Genomic DNA, 23462 nt, shown 5'->3' on the forward strand with positions numbered 1-23462 from the left:
ATAGTAATTTCAGCTTTAGTTCGGGGCATATCTCCTTTGGCATCATAGTTTTTGTTGTTGGACTTATATATATATATGTGTGTGTGTGTGTGTGTGTGTGTGTGTGAAGTTTAAGCTTTGTTGGTAATTCACCTTTGGCAAAAATTACTGATAGTTCCTTTGGTCAGGTGAATTCCTAAGGAAGGAGTGTTTATCATCATCATTTGCATCTCTTTATGTATTTCTCCTTTCATACTCGGAACTTCACTCTGACCTTTAACTAGAACACTCCTTTCATACTCGGAACTTCACTCTGACCTTTAACTAGAACACCTGGAAAGTTTACCCCTGTTACTTCTGTGGGAAATCTTCTCCGGAAGTTTCCTCTGGTGTGAACTTTCGACCCATTTGGGCAAATGTCCTTGGCATTTGGAGTTCTTCATCGACTCCTTCGTCCCTTCAGGGCAAATCTTCTTTGGCATTAGAGTCAAATATCCTTCTCAGGACATTTGACTCACTATCATTTCGAACAATTGGACCGACCGGAAGATACATATTCCACGGTTCGTAACAGAAGAGTATGGTCATATCCTTGGCTGTGTCTTCATTGGGATTGACTATTAACTCGTCTTCCTTGTTACAATATCTGATAAGATAGACTTGGACTGGCATATCTTGGATGCTTCAGTTTGTTCAAGCAGGAGTGAAGTACTGGTATGTTTTTCTTCCATGACTTCACATTATTTTGTTGTCGAATTTGCACGAAGATATTATAGACTAACAACGAACAATTTAGTTGCTGTAATCAAGTGAAACACTTGACAAGTAGTGATATTTCCATTATCGTGCTTCAAACTAAAGCTTCCATACATTTGCAGGTGCGTGGGCTATCTTTTATGATATTTTCTGCCTAGTGTAGATCCTGTTCTTAAAGATACTAAGGTCAGAATCTTGCATGAAATGCTGCTAAATATATTGTTCATGTGTCATTTCATGTCGAACTGAACTTTAGCAAACATCTTCCCGTAGGCAGTGAAAAATGGATATGCTGCTGTCCAATTCTGAGTGGGAAAATTTTAGTGAAAGTGGAATTAGTGATGAACAGGAAGAAATGAACTTTCTGTATGATGCTCAGGCTTCTACCATTCTATCAAGTCTAGAGGAAAGTATCGGAAAAATTGATGACCTCCTCTCGTTTGAGAGGGGTTTTGTTCATGGAGATATTGTGCGCTCCGTAACAGATCCGTCTGGGCAGATGGGTAGAGTAATCAATGTAAATATGCTTGTGGATCTTGAGAACGTTCATGGGAAAATCATAAAAGATATAAATTCGAAACAACTTCTGAAGATACGTTCCATTTCTGTTGGGGATTATGTGGTTAATTCGACTTGGATTGGGAAGGTGGATAAAGTCGTTGACCGTGTCACTTTCGTCTTTGATGATGGATCAAAGTGTGATGCTAGTGTCATGGATCTCGTGAAGCTTGTGCCTGTTTCTCCCAACATAATCGATGACTCACAATATCCATATTATCCAGGACAAAGAGTAAGGGTGGTACCTTCGAATTTCTTTAGTTCAACCAAATGGTTATGTGGTACCTGGAGCGGAAATCAGGATGAGGGGACTGTTTCTAGTGTGGATGCAGGTTACGTCTATGTTACTTGGATTTCCTCTGCTCACATGGATAACGATTGGAGTGCCTCTCCTCCCTCACGTTTGCAGGAGGCGAAAGACTTGACTTTGTTGTCGCCTTTTCCCAATGTGAGTTGGCAGCTCGGTGATTGGTGTATGCTTTCTTTTGCCGACTGCAAGGGAACTTTTGAAGAGTTTCTCCATGCATCAACTCGCGATGTGATTAAAGATATCTGGAAACTGGAAAAAGTGTTTAAAAGAGGAAACCTCGGATCAAGATTGGAGGAAATCTTTGCTATCATTAAGACAAAGACCAAGCTTGATGTTATGTGGCAAGACGGTACCTGCGGTTTGGGATTAGAGTCACATACTTTACTTCCTGTTAGCGTTGCAAATGCGCACGAATTTTGGCCTCGTCAGTTCGTTTTGGAAAAGGGAACCAGTGACAATAATCAAAGATGGGGTGTGGTTCGTGGTGTGAATGCAAAAGAGCGAATGGTTAAGGTACAATGGAGAAACATGGACATGAATGAAGTCAACAATTCCGATACAGTGCAGATGGAGGAAACTGTTTGTGCTTACGAACTTGTGAGCACCCAAACTACTGCTACTGTTTTGGTGATATTGTGTTTAAAGTGGTGCAGAACAATTTTGGTGATCAAGCTGACGATGGTCACGAAACCGCAGAAACTGGTTTCAGCACAGAAGCTACTCCGAAAGGCAAAAACATGAGATGGGATCAGAACAGCTCTCCCTCTTCCTATGGCCTATCCTGTATTGGCACTGTCATTGGATTTGAAGATGGAGAATTGGAGGTGAAATGGGCTTGTGGTATTTCAACAAAGGTTTGAATCTTACCCATCCATTTTCCATGATTCGAGGCATATGCATGCATATCAATTAGTAGTCATAGAATTCATCATTAAACTTTGTCACAGGTTGCACCTTATGAAATTTACCGAATTGATAAGTGTGAAGACTCGGCTACGACTCATGTTCACTATGAAGAAAATACCGAGGATTTTAACCAAGAGATGTTTGTGCACGAAACGCTATCCGATAGCCACAAAGGAAAGGTAAATCCAGCTTTCTCCCTTGTTTTTGTTTATATTTTCGAGCATTTTCTGCCAATCCTCATCTTAAGCTCTCGATAACGACTGTGATTCTATTCTCAGGAGTTGCTGAGTTTTGATAGTGCTCGTGAAAGTGGCGAGAAACTCTCATGGGTGCCGACTTCCTTCTTTAGTCCTCAAGCTGCCGTCAGATTTTTCTCAACCATTGCTTCTAGCATCCTTGGATCCCTTGGTTCCAGATCACCTTTAAGCCAGGAGTCTCTAGTTATATTTCTCATGGTGCTAGAGAATGCGACATTCTTCTTGAAAAAGAAGTGTTGGAAACTTGCTATCGAAATGCCGAGCTCGATCTGATTGAGATGCAGATATTTGAAACAACAAACATAAAGCAGGAAATAGAAGAGATCAAAGAAAACAACGGTAGTATGATGCCGAGACCCAACAAGACTTCAGGCCTCTTTAGGCAGTTTGATATGGTTAGCGAGGGCACCGATCACCATTTTCTCGGTGAAAGCAAGGTGTTGGCTGTGTCTCAGGTTAGAAACATTATTCGACTCCTTTGACATACAATTGAGTAGTTCAAACAGTCGGTGGATCTTTTCTGCTTTTGCACTTGTCTGTGTTTCTAGGTGAAACGAAGTTGGGTAAAGAAGGTTCAGCAAGAATGGAGTATCCTAGAGGAAAACCTTCCCGGTTAGTATTTTATCGTACTCTTTGTAACAATTTATGTGTTGCATGTGACTATTTTTCGTAACACTATTTTGACCTGAGCAGAAACTATCTATGTCCGTGCATACGAAGAAAGGATGGATCTACTCCGAGCAGCCCTTGTCGGTTCCCCTGGAACACCCTACCATGACGGGCTGTTCTTTTTCGACATTTACCTTACTCCGGATTATCCGTATGAACAACCTGTAAGCTCTACTTCCAACCTTGCTACTAATTGCAGCTTTTGGAATGCGAATACAAGCGGTCTCATAAATCATGAAAATGTTATTATCCTTGAACATATCTCATGAAACTCGAACTTTTGCAGTCGGTGTACTACCATTCGGGGGGGCTACGCCTCAATCCCAACCTGTATGAATCAGGGAAGGTTTGCTTAAGCCTTCTAAATACGTGGACAGGTTCAGACACCGAGGTCTGGAATCCCGGAAGCTCTACAATTCTACAAGTTCTTCTGTCCCTCCAGGCTCTTGTGCTTAACGAGAAACCATATTTCAATGAAGCTGGATACGATAAACAGTTAGGGCGAGCTGAGGGGGAGATAAACTCAGTGAGCTACAATGAGAATGCGTTCCTGTTAACCTGCCAGTCCATGCTTTATATTCTCCGCAAGCCACCCAAGGTAAAATCTTGCAATCTAAACATCTTTCGGGCGCCATTTGATGAGTTTGTAAGTATTCTTTAAGAGAATTGATCGGTCCTAAACATCTTTCTGGCTCCATTCGATGTTGTTACAGCATTTCGAGGCACTTGTCAAGGAGCATTTCAGTAAACATGCTGAAACGATCATCTCGGCTTGCAACACATACATGGAAGGTGCACGAGTAGGATATGCTCTTGAATGCAGTGCAAAAGGGCATGACGAACACGTCGGAGGAAGTTCGACCGGGTTCAAAATCATGCTGGCAAAGCTCCTTCCGAAGCTTGTGGAGGCATTTCGGATCAGGGTATCGATTGCAGCCGGTTCCAAGGGCTGAAGTGAATCTGCTATCATACGAATACCATTGTACAATATTCGTCACCGGAATTCGAAACTCGAAAAACGAAATCGAATAATGATTCCTTTAAGGAATCCTCTGTATTCATATCCAGGTGTGATTTGGTTATAGATTGCTATATTTTCCTAAACTATTACAGTCGAAAGTATGACTGCTATAGAAAACTATTGTTTGCAGACAATAAGAATGTGAAATAAGAAGTGATGTTTGAAAAATTCATTCGACAAACTCAAATAAATTGAGTTTGAAATAATTCGGCTAAGATAATTTATAACTAAAATGACGAATGTTATAAAAAATAAATATTAGTAATATAATTCATCAAATATAATTAGAATGATTATTTAAGCATAATTCAATCATCGTTGATGACTTTATCCTTGGAATTGAACCCAAATTTTCAAAAAATTTGCCATTAAATCCTTTATGCTTTATGGTCGTAGATCAAATTAAAACTCCTATATATGTATTCAAACATGGCCTTAAATGGAGATAGCTTTAAATACCCCCACTGATTTTAACACTGTTTCTTCACCGCTCCGAATCTCTTTAAGCTTCGCCATTTCCAAAACCAGTTACGATGAAGCCGCCGGAAACTCATTTTTACCCAAGCAGCCATTCGAAACCCCATAATTTCCATCCCGTTCCCTTCCTCTTCGTCGTCATCGTTTTTCTTCTTCAATTCCCAAAGACAATCTCCTCAATCGCCTCTCAAATACCATTAGAGCACATCCAACACTGCAACGACGTCGTGCCGGCATCAACGGCGGAGCCTAGCGCCTTCTCTTCCAGCCCCTCCTTGTCTCACAACCTCGACTTCAAAATTGGGTATTACTCCGGCGGGGACTCTATTTTCTCCCAACCGAATCCCGCCACCGATGTGCTGAAATCTGCCACGTTTCATGCTCGTTTCTCGCAAGACTACCTCGATAGTAATAAATCACGAATCTATAAAGTGAATGGAAAGCTCGTTTTACAAATTCCCAAATCACTTGTCATTTCTTCTTCTGGTGGCGGTGTATTAAACCCCCACCGTGGATTGCGGCGGACGTTCCGGATCAGGGGACCGAAAATTCCGTCGGTGGTCGACAGAGAGATGCAGAGGTTTTCACTTGGCGGGTTTTGGTCGGAATCGACTGGGAGGCTTTGTATGATTGGATCAGGGATGAGTAACGGCAATGCAGGTAAATTTAGGACCTTTAATGTTGTTCTTAAGCTCAATTATTCCACTAGTTCTAACATTTCCGGTAGTTTAATCTCTGGGGTTCTTCAAAGTTTGGATTCTGAACATAGTTTGAGTTATTTTGAGCCTGTTTCCTTATTGGGTGTGAGGAGCTTTGGGAATTATCAGTTTAGTTTGCTTGATAATGGAAAGGGAAGATCATGTTTAAGTGAAGGAGAGAATTTGGATGTTAGCAAAGCAAATGGAGGACTTTGTTCAGTGATTGTCCACCGAAGGATTAGGTTTGGATTGGAATATGAGAAGGACTGTGATCAAGTTAATTGTAGTTTCATTATTAGAGATGTTAAGGATGCTCCAAGTACCATGTTTTTTCGACAGATGAAGTGTGTGGATGAAGGGAAAATGCTGATTTGTTGGATTTTCGAAACTCGAGTTCTATCAGTGCTTTTTTCCCCTTTGATCCCAACACGACCTTGATCGCTGAGGGGGCATGGGATGAGAAGAAGAATGGTGTCTGCGGTGTTTCTTGTCGAGTTTCAAATTTCAGGGATTCTTTGAATGGAGCATCTGTCGGCGACTGTTCTATTAAGTTTAGCTTGAGATACCCCGAGGTTTTTTCACTGAGGAATAGGGATTCTATTGTGGGGGAAATTTGGAGTGATAAAAGCAAGGATGATCCAAGTTACTTTGATATGATTAGACTCAGGAGTGTTTGGGAAGTATCACCTGGGTTAAAGAATGTTCCTGGTTTAAGATACGAGTATACAGAGGTTGACAGTGCTCGTAGAATTTATGCGAGTAAGAACGTTGCTGAACACAAGGGAAAGACATACCCTATCGGCGATTCAATAGACATGAGGTTTGAAATGATGTTGATAGATAGTAAAGGAGAAGCAGCATGGGGTGTTGCAAACCCGCTGTTTGTGGGTGACCAGCCCTACAAGTATCAACCTTATGGGCTTTTATCAATGTCGACTGTGTCAGCAGCTCATTTGAGCAATAATGACAGCAGGCTATTAAATATCAGCTACGAGATTAGCTACTCGTATCGTTCGAGTGATGGTCGTATTTTGGACAGAGGATTTGTAATTTCTTCTGAGGGAGTATATGATAGGCATTCCGGTGTTCTATGCATGGTTGGATGTAGTCAATTACAAGTAAGATACGAGAATCATAGTTCGATAAAAAACAATTCAATGGATTGTGACATTTTGGTTACTGCTCAATTTTCTCCGTTAAATTCTGCAGAGAAGTATCGTGTTAAGGGGACAATTAAAAGCACACGTTTCAAGTTAGACCCTCTTTATTTTGGACCCATTAGTTTGTCTTCAAAATCATTCTATGCCGGACAGGCGAAAGAATCCATTTGGAGAATGGATCTGGAGATTACCATGGTTCTGATTTCCAATACACTCGCATGTCTTTTTGTTGGATTGCAGCTTTTTCATGTTAAGAAACATCCCGAAGTGCTTCCCTTTATCTCTGTCTTGATGCTCATTGCTCTTACTCTGGGGCATATGATTCCTCTGTTGTTGAACTTTGAGGCCTTGTTCGTACCAAACCATAATCAACAACAAAATGCTTTTCTTCAAAGTGGTGGATGGCTTGAAGTAAACGAAATAATAGTAAGGGCGGTAACAATGGTAGCTTTCCTTTTGCAGTTTCGCCTTCTCCAACTCATGTGGTCTGAACGGCAAAGTGATGAAAGCCTAAAGAGCTTATGGGAGGCTGATAGAAAGGTTTTATACATATCCCTACCTTTATATCTAACCGGTGGGTTGATTGCTTGGTTTGCGCACCTATGGAAAAACACTCACCAGACACCATTTCTACAACCCCATCAGAGACGTCTTCCGTTCAAGAATCATTTCTACCATCAAACTTCTTTTTGGAGTGACCTTAAATCTTATGGCGGTTTGGTCGTAGATGGGTTTTTGCTTCCACAGATAGTGTTCAACATGTTCTCCAATTCGAACAAAACCGCTCTTGCTGCTTCATTTTACTTAGGAACCACCCTGGTCCGGTTGTTGCCTCATGGATACGATCTTTACAGAGCTCACAGTTTTTCAGGATATCTCGATTTATCGTATATATACGCTAACCATAAGATGGATCTCTATTCCACGGCCTGGGATATCATCATACCTTCTGGTGGTCTGCTCTTTTCCATCTTCATTTGCTTGCAGCAGCGATTTGGGGGTCAATGTTTACTACCTAAACGGTTTAGAACGGATGCGGTATATGAAAAAGTGTCTGTAGATAACAGTGAGGAATTGCAAGGGGAATCAGTTCAGAGGAACTTTTATAGCTTGTGATGCTGTAATGGCGGAAACAATATTTTCTTTTTCCAGCATTCAAATTTATTATAAAGTCGTTTCAGTCACCGTGTTCTATACCTATGGGCTCTATATTCTTTTGCTTCCCAGTTCCGGTATGTTAATCTCCAAACTTGTTGAAATCAAAGAGTGATATACTGAAATAAATGTTGAAAGTAATATGTTTTTACACATAAGCCAATTTATTTATATCCTGAAGCTTTGTACTCATTAATGCACGCTTTATATTATACATATGACTTTTAGCTTCCATTGGAACTGGAAGAACATGAAACAGGAGAAAGGGGAGGGAATTGTGGGCTTTAAGCAAACCCAGGAGACAATCTCGAGCAATCCACGATAGTATTAGCCTGAGAATACAATTAGCTGATTTTTAATGTTCCGACAAACATATGTAACTTCGATTTGGAAATATAAGTAATCTACCAGCTTCCCTGGGCCTTTGTTCAACTGGTCAAGAATATGTAACGTATAACATATGTTCGTATGAACTACAAAATGGTCTTGTTTCTCAGTCTCAGCAGCTATTGATTCAAACAGATTCAAGAAAGATACACGTAATCGCTATACATATGAGCAGTCATATTCAAAGACTGGAGCATTGCTTCCCCTCTTTTGTTGAAAACGAATGTGGATAAACTACCATTGTTCACATCAATCGACCTAAACCTGAAACATGAAAAAAGAAACCGTTAAGAACCACAGAAAATCGAGCAAGGACCATTTACGAACAACAGAAAATTGAGCACGGACCATTTACGAACAACGGGTGATATGCAGATTGCGATTTTCCAGTTCAACAAGATGTCTAGAAACACATTGACAAGAAAATGGCATGCCTCTCGGGGGGGAAGCCCTAAAGCTGAGTAGATCAGTGCCCTTAAAATTGACATTTGAGTGACAACCAAGAAGTTTTCTCCTTGATCAATGATGGATCATTCTTACTCATCAATCAGATCAATTTGGCAATGCAGAAGATGGTAAAAGTTACAGGAAAAATGAAAACAGAAGAGAGCATACCGGCGAGAACAAGATTTCCCTCCAAGATTCTCTAGCTGTTGCCCACAGTTTCCGAAGAGGGTAGAAGCCGTTTACGTAGAAATTCGCTGGATCCTCTCTCCATGTTGTGTACTCCTTTGGATATATCACCTTAGCATCCACTGCCTCCAAATTCTGAATATCATTTAGTCTAGTACTAGTAGTTTTTGCATTATTCTAAACCAGAATGAACTAATTAAGTTAACCGGTGTTCGAAACTGACTACACAACGACTTCTACATAGACCAAGTTAGTAATATACTTAGACAAGTTGTGAAACAAGTAAAGAAATGTTAGAAACAGACCATTTTCATGCCTTCAAGGAAAAAAGAGATGGCACTCGTAAGTGAATCAAGGAAAACTAGTGGCTCTTCCCTGCCTTGCCATAACACTTCGGCAGTGGTCTGCATCAAAGAAAGACGGTCCGATATAAAAATGAATCCTGTCCGGCTAACTTTAAACGCCAGTAGTCATACCTTAGCGCGTGTTATCGGACTCGAAAAGCATTGATCAAAGTGCATCTTCGCAAGGGCCTGCCTACACCTTTCAGCTTGCTTTATACCAGCTTCTGTTAGAACAGATAAGTTTGAGCTTCCCAGTAACTCAAAAGATAACTAAGTCAGCAGTTCGGTCATTCATGGGATTCTAATACAAATGGAACTAACTTCTATTTCGCTCTAACTCTTCATTACGCTAAAACTACTCAGATTATAAGCGTGTTTGAGACACATCCAAATCCAAGCAACAGTCTAATTTCATATATATTCAGTTGCTCACAATGAATCAGGCACCAGTGTCGAATACACTAGTTTGATCTTCCTTAAAATTCAATGCTCATCAATCACATTTACAGTCATCTCATTGACATAATGAAGCTCTCATTTATCTCATCCAGGGTAGGAGGCACGTTGTAGGCGGGAGAGGTAATGGCCTTCCAACTTTGATGATTTAGTTACATTTTAAGTTATTGATATCCTTTTTCACATATTAAAGAAATTAAATTCTAAAAAAATTAGTTGTTTAATTTCTCGTAGTTCAATTCCGACTCCGTCCATATCCTCATTGATGCTATATTATTGCAACTATACCCCACCACCCCAACACAAACAAAAACTTGCACAGAAACTAGTTTACAAGGGAGCCAGGGCAACAAACCTGAACTCTACCCTCTTCATTCCAATAGCTGAGGCCATGCCTTAAAAGAGTTACCGTCTTTGGGGACGATAAAGACTCACGGGTAAGTGATACGGTAGCTCTCTCAAAATCATAAGCAGTACCGGTCAAGGAATAATCATTTTCAAGCTTATCTGTAACACCCCACCCCGAATAGTAATCAACTTCAAATTACAAAGAGAGAAGGGACACGGAGAAAGCAGTGAACTTACCAGCAGTTACAGGCCCCCTCTGCACTAGAACTCGAGCATCGAATCCTAGGACTCCAACGACAAAGACTATAGCTTTTACCAGCTAATTTAACATCCTTTTTGGAGGCTATATTTGAGAAGAAAGGGATGGTTAAGGACAAAGCTTCACAAACCATCTTGCACGAACTATCTATGCATTTGGCGTTTATGGACAGTTGCTTGTGGGTTTCGGAGGATGTTAAAAGCTTGATGAAGACGTAGAAAAGAGTTTCTATGATTAAATATCTGATTATTAGGAGTTTGGGCACTGTAATCTAACTTTGGGTGGTGGTGGTTTGTTTAAAATGGAACGGAAGATTCGGTTTATATACCATTTCACGTAGATTCGGTTTTGATTTGATAGGATGAATTATAAAAAAAAAAACTCTTAGAATCAGATTTAGGAAAAATTCGTCTCATTTTATGATAATTTTATTAAAAATTATACATTAATATATTATTTATTACATTTTAATAACATATTTTTCATTTTAATAAAATATTTTTATTAAATAAATATTAAATCGAGTCGGATAAAATTATAATTAAATTTACACGAACCAACTTATCTTAACGGTTAAAGAAATCATTATCAAATGATTGGGATTATTTAGAACATATACTACTTTGTAATCAACTTAGTTTGATAAAAAAATATAATTAAATTTTTGGATCAAGTTTAAAATAAATAAAAATATCTTTAAGTGTGAATTTAGTCTTGTTCGTCTAGCTCAATTGGTAGAGCACAAGGCTCTTAATCTTGTGGTCGTGAGATCGAGTCTCACTGAGGGCAATTCATAACGGAGGTCTTCAACGGAAGCTGCTCAACCCACTACCCTACCTCCCCTTACCCCATTACATATGAGAATAGGGTCAGCTAATATTTTTTTAAGTGTGAATTTAATCAAAATCAATTTTTATTGTAGTATTTGATTCATATTTAGGACGATCAAAAACTTACCTCTTCGTATCTCGATTCTAAACTCATGATTTGATCCACTCAAATTAAAACTCAGCAAAATTCTTCACAAGCACTTTATTATATGTTACTCATAGTATTTTCAAAAATAAGGTTGACCCATATCTCAAAATCCGAGTAATTTGATTTAAGACTGATTCAAATCCAAAACTATCCCGAAATCCAAATGAGCCGTATCTCAAAATCTAATTGGCATTTCTATTTGAACAATGGAATTTTGAAGTGGGCTTGCCATGACATCAAACATTGCATTAAGAAACGATCCCTCCCCCCGAGTCCCATATCCCATGCTTTAATTAAACTCTACCGGTACCTGGCTAACCTCTCGATCCTTTTGACTACATTTATTTATCTATATGTTTACAAACACTAATGCTGATACTATATTGCAGATAATAGCAAGACCGTGTGTCATCAACTCTAGCGGTACCACTAGCAAAATGATCGAAGTCAAAGAATTTTCACCGATTGGCATTTGCAACTATAATTGCTAAAGTAGAAAATGCATGCAAGTTTTGGTTTCTGTAAAGCATAAACGAGACATTTTCCCAGTGAGACATTTTGTAACTTTTAATAGTCGATGACTCAACAAAGCAACAATCTATAGTCAAATGACCATTTTGTAACTTTTAATAGTCAAGGGACTTAATAAAGTAGTATTATATAGTTGGGGACCATTTGTGTTCTTTACCCATAATTTTAAGGGTAAACTACATTAGATACCATCAAATTTAAGTGTTGTATCGTTTATACCATTGAATTTTCAATTCTACCAATTATAGCACTGAACTTTGATTTTCATTTCAATTATATCAGTGAATCGTTAAACCGTTAACGACATAATGATGTGACTGACGGCTGTCGACATGGCTAATGACTATCGACATAGACACCTCACCTAAACGATGTTGTTTTGATCCAACTGTTAACGATTTAATGGCATAGTGATATAATTGAAACGACAATCAAAGTTCAGTGTTATACATAGCAAAATTGAAAATTCAATAGCATAAACGATACAACGCCTAAAGTTCGATGGTATCTGATGTAGTTTACCTATAATTTTAAGAGAAAATAACCTCAGTGACCGAAAATGCCTTGTAATATACGATTTTGACCAACTTTTTTTGGATTTTCCAAAATGACCAAGTAAATCGCAATGCGATCGATAATTCGCAACGCGATCTCCGGTATCGCAAATCAGTTTCCAGATTCGCAACGCGATAGTCGAAGTTCGCATTGCGATTTATTCCAAATTCGTTGCGATAGGCGAAGTTCGCGTTGCGATTCATTCCAAATCGTTGCAATAGTCGAAGTTCACGTTGCGATTCATTCCAAATCGTTGCGATTCATTCCAATTCGTTGCGATAGGCGAAGTTCGCGTTGCGATTCATTCCAATTCGTTGCGATAGGCGAAGTTCGCGTTGCGATTCATTCCAAATTCATTGCGATAGTCCAAATATTGCATTTGTTTCTTAAGAATTTTCTCTAAAAAGATAGAATTCGCGCGGACGTGTCGAAGACACGTATTACCACGACCACGACCCGAGACGGGACGGCGGCGGCGGCACGTGAGAGTCTCCCTTGTTCTCTATCACTCAACAAGGAAGTGGGAAAGCCAAGCCTTAAATACCATTCCCAATAGTGTTTCCAATACTATGTGGGATTGAGCATTATCAACACTTGTTTCCAAGTGTTTGGTCATCATCTACTCTTTGCAAGTAAGTCATTTGAACACTATAAGAACCCGAATCAGAGTTAGTTTTAGCAATTACTTCATTTATGATAGTATTGGAAACAAGTGTTGGTAATGCTCAATCCCACATAGTATTGGAAATACTATTGGGAATGGTATTTAAGGCTTGGCTTTCCCACTTCCTTGTTGAGTGATAGAGAACAAGGAGGACTCTCGCGCGCCGCCGCCGCCGTCGTGGTCGTGGTCATACGTGTCTTCGACACGTCCGCCAAAAATTAAATTGATTATTGTGCTTTTTTTTCTTTAATTTTAAAAGCTGCATGTGGAGATAATTGGGGAACAAAACAATGCAATGTTTTAGGTTTATATAAACTTCCGACTGCTGCTACATGATTATGATCCCAAAAGTGGTGGATGCTTATCATAAGGATAAAATTATAAAGTACGCCAAATGATTATAAATTGTATTTTTCCTGTATTTTATTCTAAAGTGGTTTTGGTTATTTTAAAAATGAAATAAATATTTAGTAGCACCCATGTGATACTCTCTCTCAAAATTGATGCAATCACGTTAAGGGTTGAGTTATTTTTAATTTTACTATATTAAATAAGTATTTTTTTAATCTGAATATGAAGTTATACTATAATTATAAAATTGGATTTTAATTAATTCAAGTTTAAAAAAAATCACTTTCAAGAATTTAAATAAAAAATTTAATTAAAATTCTAACTTCTATATAACTTAATAAAATTTAATATATTTTTTATAAGATTATTATATCATAGCTAAAAAAATATAAAATATTATATTAGTAACTATATTTATTTTTCAATGATAAATGATTAAAATGAAACAAAAATGTAGTATAAGATATGGTTTAAAAAATAGTTAGATGATTAAAATAGAACCACGAGAATATGTGAATGACTAAATACATAGTTTAATCAATTTAATATATTTTTTACAATAATTTAAAATTTTAAAAATAAAATATTTAATATAATAAAAATATTTATAAAATTAAGAGTTGATTACATTGCATATCCCTAAATTATAACCATAATTTCAAATTAGTCTTTAAACTTTAAAATGTTTTAATTTCATTCCTAAATTATAACTATCATTCTAAATTTTTCCTCAAGCTTTTGAATATTTCAATTTTATCCCAAACTATATGTATATACTAATCATTTCTCTTGACAATAAAATCGCTAGGCCAAATTATATTATTATATGTTTGAAAATAACAAAATTTAGGTTAAACTATGGTTAAAAACAATTATATATTTGGATATTTTGGGGATGACATTGGAAGATTCAAAAGTTTAAGGACTAATTTAAAATGAGAGTCATAGTTTGGGGATGAAATTAGAATATTCAAAAGTTTAAAGACTAATTTAGAATGAGAGTCATAGCTTGGGGATTAAATTAAAATATTCAAAAGTATATAAATTAATGCAATTAACTCTTTTTTTTTTTGGTTAACAACATATCAAATAATAAATCATAAAATAGATTAAACAGATATGTATATGCTGCACTGTTTATCAACCATGGAACGGTATTCTGCTATTAAATGGGCATCTTCGATAGACGCGCGCTCTAATTCCATTGCCAGATCCCTTTCTCCTTTACCCTTTTTTTCCCATATGAAAACAGCCGTTGAATTGCGGGCTTAGTGGATTCTTTCTCCTATAATTCGCCTTCTTTTATATTTTTTGTCTCTCTTTGTAAACGACATAAACAAACTCAAAAGTTTGTCGAATTTCCAGCTCTTTGATTTGGTAAGTTATAGGTTATTGATTCTATTTTGTTCATTAATTTTCTTTTGGATTGATATCAATATCGCTCTCCTTAGATCGAATAAGCTTGGTTTTTTTTTTTTTAAATTGAAATTGCCTCTTTTATAATTATCGGGAAATGTTTCCTTCCGATTCCCATGGATTTCTTTTTGACAAACAAGTTAGAACTTTACCCTTTGGTTTGTATTCGAGAAATTGAAGAAATTAAAGAAATCCAATGATGCAGAAATAAGAATCAATGGATTAATTGCTCTCGAATGCTAGTTTATGATTGAGCAACTTTGGTTAAAAAAATCATGCTCCGATAAGGAAATTAAAATCTTGGTGTTGTAGTTTTCGAATATGCTCTTGGAACTTAATCAATTGATTTCTTTTTAGAATAAGAAAAAAATATCGAATTTGTGTCGGTCATGCCCCATTGACGACGAGGGGGACGGTGTCGGTGGTGGATTCGTGGTTAATAGTTTGATGTGTTTCAAGGTTTCATGTTTCACGCAATTTTGACCTAAAGAAGTAGAACATAGTAAAACGCAGTCTGCTGTTTTGTGCTTCATATGAATCATTGTGTCTGGGACAGACCCGTAAATTTCATGTTAGATGGGCTACCTTATAAACTTTTAGAACAGAAAACAAATTATTAATAAAAAAATACAAAGAAAATATCTAAACTCCTCTGTCCATCCTTGATTGTTTCTCTTCTCAAATGGATGAGTGTTTTTTGTTATCTCAACTCCCAGGGAGTTTTGGGCCAAAATGGTATTTGGATTTACAGCTAGTGGGAGTTGCAGCAACTTGCAATAAGGTTACAGGGAAACCCTGAATTGGAAAACTAGGTGTTGAAATCGTTCGGTTTACGAACACCAGAGCCCGGAGTTACCGTGGGAAATATTTTTTTTTTGGCTACCGGGACTCGGGGGTAAGTGATGGGTATATGTATATGTCACGGACCACGAGCCCACAACCGAGGTTAGCCCATGAAGAGCAGCCCAAGTGGTGTTTTGGACCTTCTAGAAGCCACAAAGACTTAGGTGGCATTTAAATATGTATAGATAATGCCCACTTGTTTTTGGTAGGTAAAGATTAATCTCGACCGTCGATGTAATTAGATCTTAGCCGTTCATTGAGGGGAGCTTTAGCTATAAATAGAGGCCTCCCCTCCTCATTTGTACTCACTCCTTCACTTTGAGAAATCATAAGAGCATTCTTCTCTCAAAGCTTTCTTATCTTTCTTCTTGTGCTAGTTCTCTTGTCTAGCTTCCGTCGAGGTTCTAAGCATCCTTGCTTAGGATATTTTCAGGCTTACTTAGCCGCGATCACTAAGAAAGCGACTAAGGCCGCACGTTCCGAGGCGTCGAAGTTCTAAGGGCGTGACAAGTGGTATCAGAGCTAGTTTTACAAGAGATGGCACAACACAACCAAGACGAGGTCCCCACAAGCGAAGTGATGGAGACTCGCGCTGCAGTGGCAAAGAAACGAGGGAGCTCGAAGGATATCGTGGCCTCGTTTGAGCAAAGGGTCGGTAGATTAGAAGACCGATATAATGAAGTTCAAGAGACTCAAGACTCAGTTGAATCTCGCTTAGAGAAGGTGGAGTCCGTAGAGGATATACTCCGTGAAGAAACTCAAGCACTCATCAGCGAATTGACGGATAACGTAGACGACCGTACCAGAGGCCTCGAGAGCATGTACTTGGCCATGAGGGCCGAAATAATGCAGGAGGTAAAGGAGCTCAAGAGCGAGCTGCTTGTCTACAAGGCTGCCGTGCTGAATGGAGTGACTGGGGAAGCGCAAGCACCAAGACCCAGGATCGACATCCCTAAGCCGAAGGAGTTCAAAGGGAGTCGGACTGCCCAAGATGTGGAGAATTTCATCTGGGGCATGGAGCAATTCTTCCGTGGCATGGGTATCGGGGATGATACCACCAAGGTAAATGTTGCTTCCAATTATCTTACCGATGTTGTTATGTTATGGTGGCGTCGTAGGTGTTCCGAGATTACAAAACCAGTCGGGACGTGGGAGGAGTTCGTGGGAGAACTCAAGGAGCATTTCTATCCGAAGAATGCTGTGCTCGAGGCTCGAGCAAAATTGAAACAATTAAAGCATGACCGATCCATCTTGGAGTATGTCAAAAACTTCACAGAGATCAAGATGCAAATCCCAGACTTGGGCGAGTCCGAAGGTTACTTTGCATTTATGGATGGACTACAACGTTGGGCCAACATGGAGATCCAAAGGAGGGGAGTGACCGAACTCTCCAAGGCATTAGATGCAGCCGAGGCTATTGCCCCGTTTGAAGTAAAAAGGACCGACTCTCTCCAATCCAGGTCGAAACCCAAAGGTAATAGTGGGGGAGAAAAGGCCAAAGGAAACTCTCACAAGCCAACGGGAAATCATGGGAAGCCGAATGATCGACCCAAAAAGCTCTTCAATCCTTGGGAGAAAAAGGGGGAATTATCATGCTTTTCTTGTGGAGGAAATCATATGAAACGAGATTGTCCTCAACTTGTGAAAGTCGCTGCCATCAAGGAGAATGATGGGGTGGAGAGTGAGACTCTCAAACTTGGCTCCATCCTTAGCACCATGGAGGTCAAGAAAGGCCGCAAGAAGAAGGGATTGATGTACGTAGACATCACCGTCGCAGGCCAAAAGATGAGCGCACTGGTGGACACAGGTGCCTCAGAATTGTTCATGTCCGAACAAATTGCCAAGAGACTTGGCCTTCATGTGGAGAAGGCAACGGGATCCATCAAAACCGTGAATGCCGAGGAAGTTCCAATTGCGGGGGTCGCAAAGGGAATCGAGCTAACCGTCGGAGGTTGGTCCGGAAAGGAAACCATCAAGGTAATTCCTCTCGATGACTTCGATTTTGTTCTTGGGTTAAGTTTTTTGGACCGAATAAATGCTTTCCCAGTGCCTTTTGCCGATTGCTTGTGCATCCTGGATCCAAAGCAACAATGCATTGTTCCAGTGAGCCGAGGGCCTGGAATCGAGGCCAAGATGTTGTCCGCAATCCAGTTCTCAAAAGGGGTGCGCAAGGAGGAACCCACCTTTGTGGCTTCATTGGTGGAAACTGAACCCACAATGACCGAGGAAGTCCCAAGAGAAGTGGGACAAGTATTGGCGGAATTCAAAGATGTGATGCCTGCTGAGTTACCCAAGAAGTTACCTCCAAAGAGGGAGGTGGATCACAAGATTGAATTAGTGGAGAATGCAAAGCCACCTGCTCGGGCCCCTTATCGAATGGCTCCACCCGAGTTAGAGGAGATGCGTAAACAATTGAAGGATCTCCTCGATGCCGGATACATCCGACCATCCAAGTCCCCCTATGGTGCACCGGTGCTATTTCAAAAGAAGCACGATGGTTCTCTACGGATGTGCATAGATTACCGAGCTTTAAACAAGCTCACGGTAAAGAACAAGTATCCCATTCCCCTCATTGCGGACTTGTTCGATCAACTTGGTGGTGCAAGGTGGTTCACCAAGCTAGATTTACGATCAGGCTATTACCAAGTCAGGATAGCCGAAGGAGATGAACCGAAGACAGCTTGTGTGACCAGGTACGGTTCTTACGAATACCTTGTGATGCCATTTGGCCTCACGAATGCTCCGGCCACCTTCTGCACATTGATGAACAAGGTACTACAACCCTTTCTAGATCATTTCGTTGTAGTTTACCTTGACGATATTGTGGTGTACAGTAAGACCTTAGAGGAACACATCGAACATCTGAGAAGAGTGTTCCAAGTCTTACGAGATAACGAGCTCTATGTTAAAGAGGAAAAGTGCTCGTTCGCTCAGAAGGAGGTTCCATTCCTAGGCCATGTCGTTGGAGGAGGCAAGCTCCAGATGGACAAAGACAAGATCCGAGCGATTGATGAGTGGAAGCCACCCACCAAGGTAACTGAATTACGAGCATTCTTGGGGTTAGCCAACTACTACCGACGGTTCGTGAAGGGCTATTCCAAGATCGCAACACCTTTGACTGAGCTACTCAAGAAGGACAAGGTGTGGGAATGGAGCACGAAATGTCAAGATGCTTTTAAAAAGCTCAAGGAGGCCATGGTGAATGAGCCCGTGTTGGTGTTGCCAGACTACACCAAGCCTTTTGTAGTCTTCACTGATGCATCCGATGTTGCCATTGGTGGAGTCCTCATGCAAGAGGGACATCCGGTTGCATACGAGAGCCGGAAGCTCAACGAGACCGAGAAGAGGTACTCGGTTCATGAAAAGGAGATGACAGCAGTTGTACACTGCTTACGCACATGGCGACATTACTTGCTTGGGTCCAAGTTCGTGGTGTTCACGGACAATGTTGCCAACAGTTACTTCCTCACCCAAAAGAAGCTTTCTCCCAAGCAAGCTCGTTGGCAAGAGTTTCTTGCCGAGTTTGACTTTTCCTTGGAGTACAAGCCCGGGAAGGTGAACTGTGTTGCAGATGGCTTAAGCCGGAGGTATGCCATCGAGACTGTGGAAGGTACTCTCCTCGAGAGAATCAAGGAAGGATTACCCCATGATCCTGTGGCTGAACGAATCATCGAGGGAGCCAAGGAGGGGCGAACCCGAGAGTTTGGCTCGAAGGGGAATTGCTGTACCACCGAGGCCATCGTCTCTTTGTGCCTCGATATGGGAAGTTACGCAAGGAGCTCATAAAGGAATGCCATGATTCCAAGTGGGCGGGACACCCGGGAGTTGATCGGACTATGGCCCTACTTTCGGAGCAATACTATTGGCCGCATATGGCTGAAGATGTGCAGGCCTATGTGAAGACTTGTCTTGTATGCCAACAAGACAAGATTGAGGCAAAGAAACCGGCGGGACTGCTGCAACCATTGCCCATTCCGGAACGCCCATGGGAAAGTATTTCCATGGATTTTATAATTGGTTTGCCCAAAACTGATGGACTTTCAAGTATCATGGTTGTGGTTGACAGGTTTTCGAAGTATGCGACGTTCATACCTGCATCTAAGGTGTGTCCAGCTGTAGAAGCCGCTCGACTTTTCCTTAAGCACGTGGTGAAGTACTGGGGAATGCCGAAAACCATCATTAGTGACCGGGACACACGGTTCACTGGGAGGTTCTGGACGGAGTTGTTCAAACTAATGGGATCGAGCTTGAACTTTTCCACCGCAGTTCATCCACAAACCGATGGGCAAACTGAGCGAGTGAATGCTCTGTTAGAGATCTATTTGAGGCACTATGTGAGTGCCAACCAACGAGACTGGCCAAAGCTGTTGGATGTGGCCCAATTTTCCTACAACTTGCAACGGAGCGAGGCGACAAACCAAAGTCCGTTCGAGATCGTGACTGGGCAACAACCATTGACACCCAACACGGTTGTTACCAAATATGAGGGGCCCAATCCATCAGCACACAACGTTACCAAGGAGTGGCACGAGCAACATGACTTAGCCCGAGCTTGTTTGAACAAGGCAGGAAAACGAACCAAGAAGTGGGCTGACCGAAAGCGGAGGGACGTGAACTTTGAGGTTGGCGACCTTGTCCTTGCAAAATTGGCCAACGTTTTGCGCCATGCGGACGTGCACAAGGGGCTTGTTCGAAGATACGAGGGTCCCTTTCGAGTCGTGAAGCGAGTAGGCACCATGGCCTACAAATTGGAGTTGCCTCCAACCATTCGAGCGTATCCCGTCATCCATGTTAGCCTGCTCAAACCATACCATCAGGATACCGAGGATCCAGATCGAGGCAAGTCACACCGAGCGCCAGTCGGAGTAGCGATCTCCTATGACAAGGAGATCCAAGATATACAGGCGGAGAGAGTTATTAGACGGCCAGGACACCGCCCAAGGCATGAATACTTCGTTTTGTGGAAGGGACAACCCGAGTGCGAAGGGAGTTGGGAGCATGCCGAGGGACTCTGGCAATTCAAAACCGGAATAGATCAATTTCATGCCAGACGAGTGACGAGGGCGTCACCAGAACGAGTGGGGGAGAATGTCACGGACCACGAGCCCACAACCGAGGTTAGCCCATGAAGAGCAGCCAAGTGGTGTTTTGGACCTTCTAGAAGCCACAAAGACTTAGGTGGCATTTAAATATGTATAGATAATGCCCACTTGTTTTTGGTAGGTAAAGATTAATCTCGACCGTCGATGTAATTAGATCTTAGCCGTTCATTGAGGGGAGCTTTAGCTATAAATAGAGGCCTCCCCCTCCTCATTTGTACTCACTCCTTCACTTTGAGAAATCATAAGAGCATTCTTCTCTCAAAGCTTTCTTATCTTTCTTCTTGTGCTAGTTCTCTTGTCTAGCTTCCGTCGAGGTTCTAAGCATCCTTGCTTAGGATATTTTCAGGCTTACTTAGCCGCGATCACTAAGAAAGCGACTAAGGCCGCACGTTCCGAGGCGTCGAAGTTCTAAGGGCGTGACATATATATCTATATTCATGTTTGAATATGCGTCGACTAATGTTGTTTTTACCTGGGGAACTGATTGGGTTTTTGTTGAAAACTGTAACTTTTTCTCATAAACCACTCTTTCAAGCTAGTTACTATTCCCTATAGGTGTTTTGAGATGCATGAATGTAATTTGTGGTCCCCTAAATTTGCCTTGCCTTTTCTTCTTATCCATTTGGTAGAAAATGTGAATCAAGCTGTGCGTTGCTACCTAATCTGTTTGGTGCTTATCATAATTTTGGCCCCTCACATATTTCCTGCATATACAGCTGCTACCTGATTGCAGGTCTTTTGTACTATTACATCATAGTTATTGTCTTTTTTTCTCTTTCTTTTCTCTAGATTTGTTGCTTTGCTCTGTGTCTAGTTGCTTGATTGCTGATCCTGAGTGTCCTAGTTGTTAAATATGAGTTTCATTTTTTTGAACAGATCCATGGATTTTGAGCAATATTATGCTCAGAAATGGAGGGCCATCCCCGGTGCTTCAAGAACCGAGAATTTGAGTGGTAACTTTGACTGCAATATCTGCTTAGACTTCGCACACGAACCAATTGTCACACTCTGCGGTCACCTCTACTGCTGGCCCTGCATCTATAAGTGGCTTCATGTCCAGAGTGCCTCCCTTGATCAAGACGAGCACCCACAGTGTCCGGTTTGCAAAGCTGATATATCCCACACCACCATGGTTCCCCTTTACGGTCGTGGCCAATCTGAATCCGAGTTTCAAGGCAAGGCACTTTATGGGGGTATGGTGATACCCCCTAGACCTCCGGCTTACGGCACGCAGCCTTTTCTATCGCCTACATCCCCAAACGGTCAGCAGCTTCCTTATCGCAACCCTTATCAAAATCAAAACTACAACCCCCATGCTTACTATGAAGATGATCCATCATCACCGTTGCTTAACGTCGGGGGCGCATTCCATCATCCCCTTGTTGGGATGTTTGGAGATATGGTATATGCAAGGGTGTTCGGAAACTCGGAAAGCATATACGCGTATCCAAACTCACATCTGGTAACGGCAAGTAGTAGCACCCCCAGGTTGAGAAGACATGAGATGCAGGCTGACAGGTCACTGAACAGAATTTCAATCTTCCTCTTCTGTTGTTTCCTTTTGTGTCTGATCGTATTTTGAGCTTCTTATGTGCCACTTCTGTTTTTGTATAAATTGTAAAGAATCAAGATGTAAGCTTGTGGTATAGCGGCTTAGGTAAATGAGATCATACTGTATTGATATGATATCAGAGTTTATCTGAAAATTGTCATTATTTTACAACTGCGTCTACCGGCCGATGGTGTAATTAGAGAGCAAAGGGTGTTTAGGTGACTTGAGCCCTCGTCAATTACATCATTCGGTCATTCAATTCTCACCAACTCTGCAATTCAATCCCCACTACCGCCAAGCTCTTAATTGAGTCATAATGTGGTGTCTTGAAGTTGGAAGGTAAATAACCGCAAGTGTTTTACACCCTATAAGATCATCAAATTGTAACCTCTCCCTTCAATGCACTCCTCGACAACTGTTATAGGGATATGGTGATAAAATATCAATCATTTCGCGGGGAGTTGAGTAACGATAAGCACCCGATGCCCTACATAAAATCTACTGTATTCCACAATAATATTATTTTGAGAATATCATAATTAATTGTTGAATGTTACAACTAGCCGTATAATGGAGAGATCCATTAACAAAAATAATTTAAATTCAAAATGACTAGAGTTTAAAACTATTCAAATTAATAATAATATTGATATGAAAAAAATTAAACTTTCACTTAAATTTTAATTAATCATATATAAAATTAACTTAAATTCAATATGATCTAAATTAAAAAAAAAAATTAACTCGATTCAAAATGTGATGGAGCCAATAAACATGTACATGTGAAATATATCTATTACATGCCGACAAGTGAAACTCGTGATTAACTCATTTGATGAAAATGTGGTAATGAGGGGGAAATGAACTCAGGGTCACAGCCTTAATGAGCCCCAAAAACAGGTGTGGTCTCAAGTTTTTGTCGGCAAGGATCAGTGAGGACACGTGTGTAGAGCCAGACACATCAATGACTTGCTAAAACAGTAAGGCAAGGCTCAATATGTATGGAGTATGGACCACTTCTTAAGGGTCCCGGCGAGTACGTTAGTCTGAGGATCGGTCCACGTATCAGAATTGCAGCAACACTATGGGCTTGAACC

At 40.5% G+C, this 23462-nt stretch overlaps 3 protein-coding genes, 2 long non-coding RNA genes and 1 pseudogene across 6 annotated transcripts; 4 read left to right on the top strand and 2 right to left on the bottom strand.

The window, feature by feature from the left end:
- Positions 1-466: 466 nt before the first annotated feature.
- LOC120214652 lies at positions 467-4517 on the top strand (annotated as a pseudogene).
- Positions 4518-4989: 472 nt separating this feature from the next.
- Positions 4990-7907, top strand: LOC120214657. The gene is made up of 2 exons (XM_039212496.1): positions 4990-5873; positions 5990-7907. Exons 1-2 carry the CDS (start codon positions 4990-4992, stop codon positions 7905-7907), a joined length of 2802 nt encoding a protein of 933 aa, XP_039068427.1.
- A 433-nt stretch (positions 7908-8340) lies between these two features.
- Positions 8341-8848, bottom strand: LOC120214655. The gene is made up of 2 exons (XR_005524894.1): positions 8682-8848; positions 8341-8597 (listed from the first exon to the last, which is right to left on the bottom strand). It is a non-coding gene; the product is annotated as an uncharacterized LOC120214655 (long non-coding RNA).
- Positions 8849-9257: 409 nt separating this feature from the next.
- On the bottom strand, positions 9258-10506 carry LOC120214654. Its single transcript, XR_005524893.1, has 4 exons — positions 10352-10506; positions 10122-10273; positions 9443-9534; positions 9258-9370 (listed from the first exon to the last, which is right to left on the bottom strand). It is a non-coding gene; the product is annotated as an uncharacterized LOC120214654 (long non-coding RNA).
- Positions 10507-14674: 4168 nt separating this feature from the next.
- On the top strand, positions 14675-22459 carry LOC120214653 (E3 ubiquitin-protein ligase RMA1H1-like). Of its 2 annotated transcripts, none has more exons than XM_039212492.1 (2): positions 14675-14829; positions 21690-22459. In XM_039212492.1, the coding sequence occupies exon 2, from the start codon at positions 21694-21696 to the stop codon at positions 22393-22395; it is 702 nt and encodes a 233-aa protein (XP_039068423.1). In that variant the 5' UTR covers positions 14675-14829; positions 21690-21693; the 3' UTR covers positions 22396-22459. The 2 variants fall into 2 exon arrangements, with proteins under 2 accessions (XP_039068423.1, XP_039068424.1); XM_039212493.1 differs by lacking the exon at positions 14675-14829 and adding an exon at positions 21422-21546.
- LOC120214658 lies at positions 16249-19497 on the top strand. Its single transcript, XM_039212497.1, has one exon. It carries the CDS (start codon positions 16249-16251, stop codon positions 19495-19497), a length of 3249 nt encoding a protein of 1082 aa, XP_039068428.1.
- Positions 22460-23462: the final 1003 nt, after the last annotated feature.

The sequence above is a fragment of the Hibiscus syriacus genome, unplaced genomic scaffold (assembly GCF_006381635.1).
Source record: "Hibiscus syriacus cultivar Baekdansim isolate YM2019G1 unplaced genomic scaffold, ASM638163v2 tig00110084_pilon, whole genome shotgun sequence".
In the NCBI taxonomy this organism is placed as follows: Eukaryota; Viridiplantae; Streptophyta; class Magnoliopsida; order Malvales; family Malvaceae; genus Hibiscus; species Hibiscus syriacus.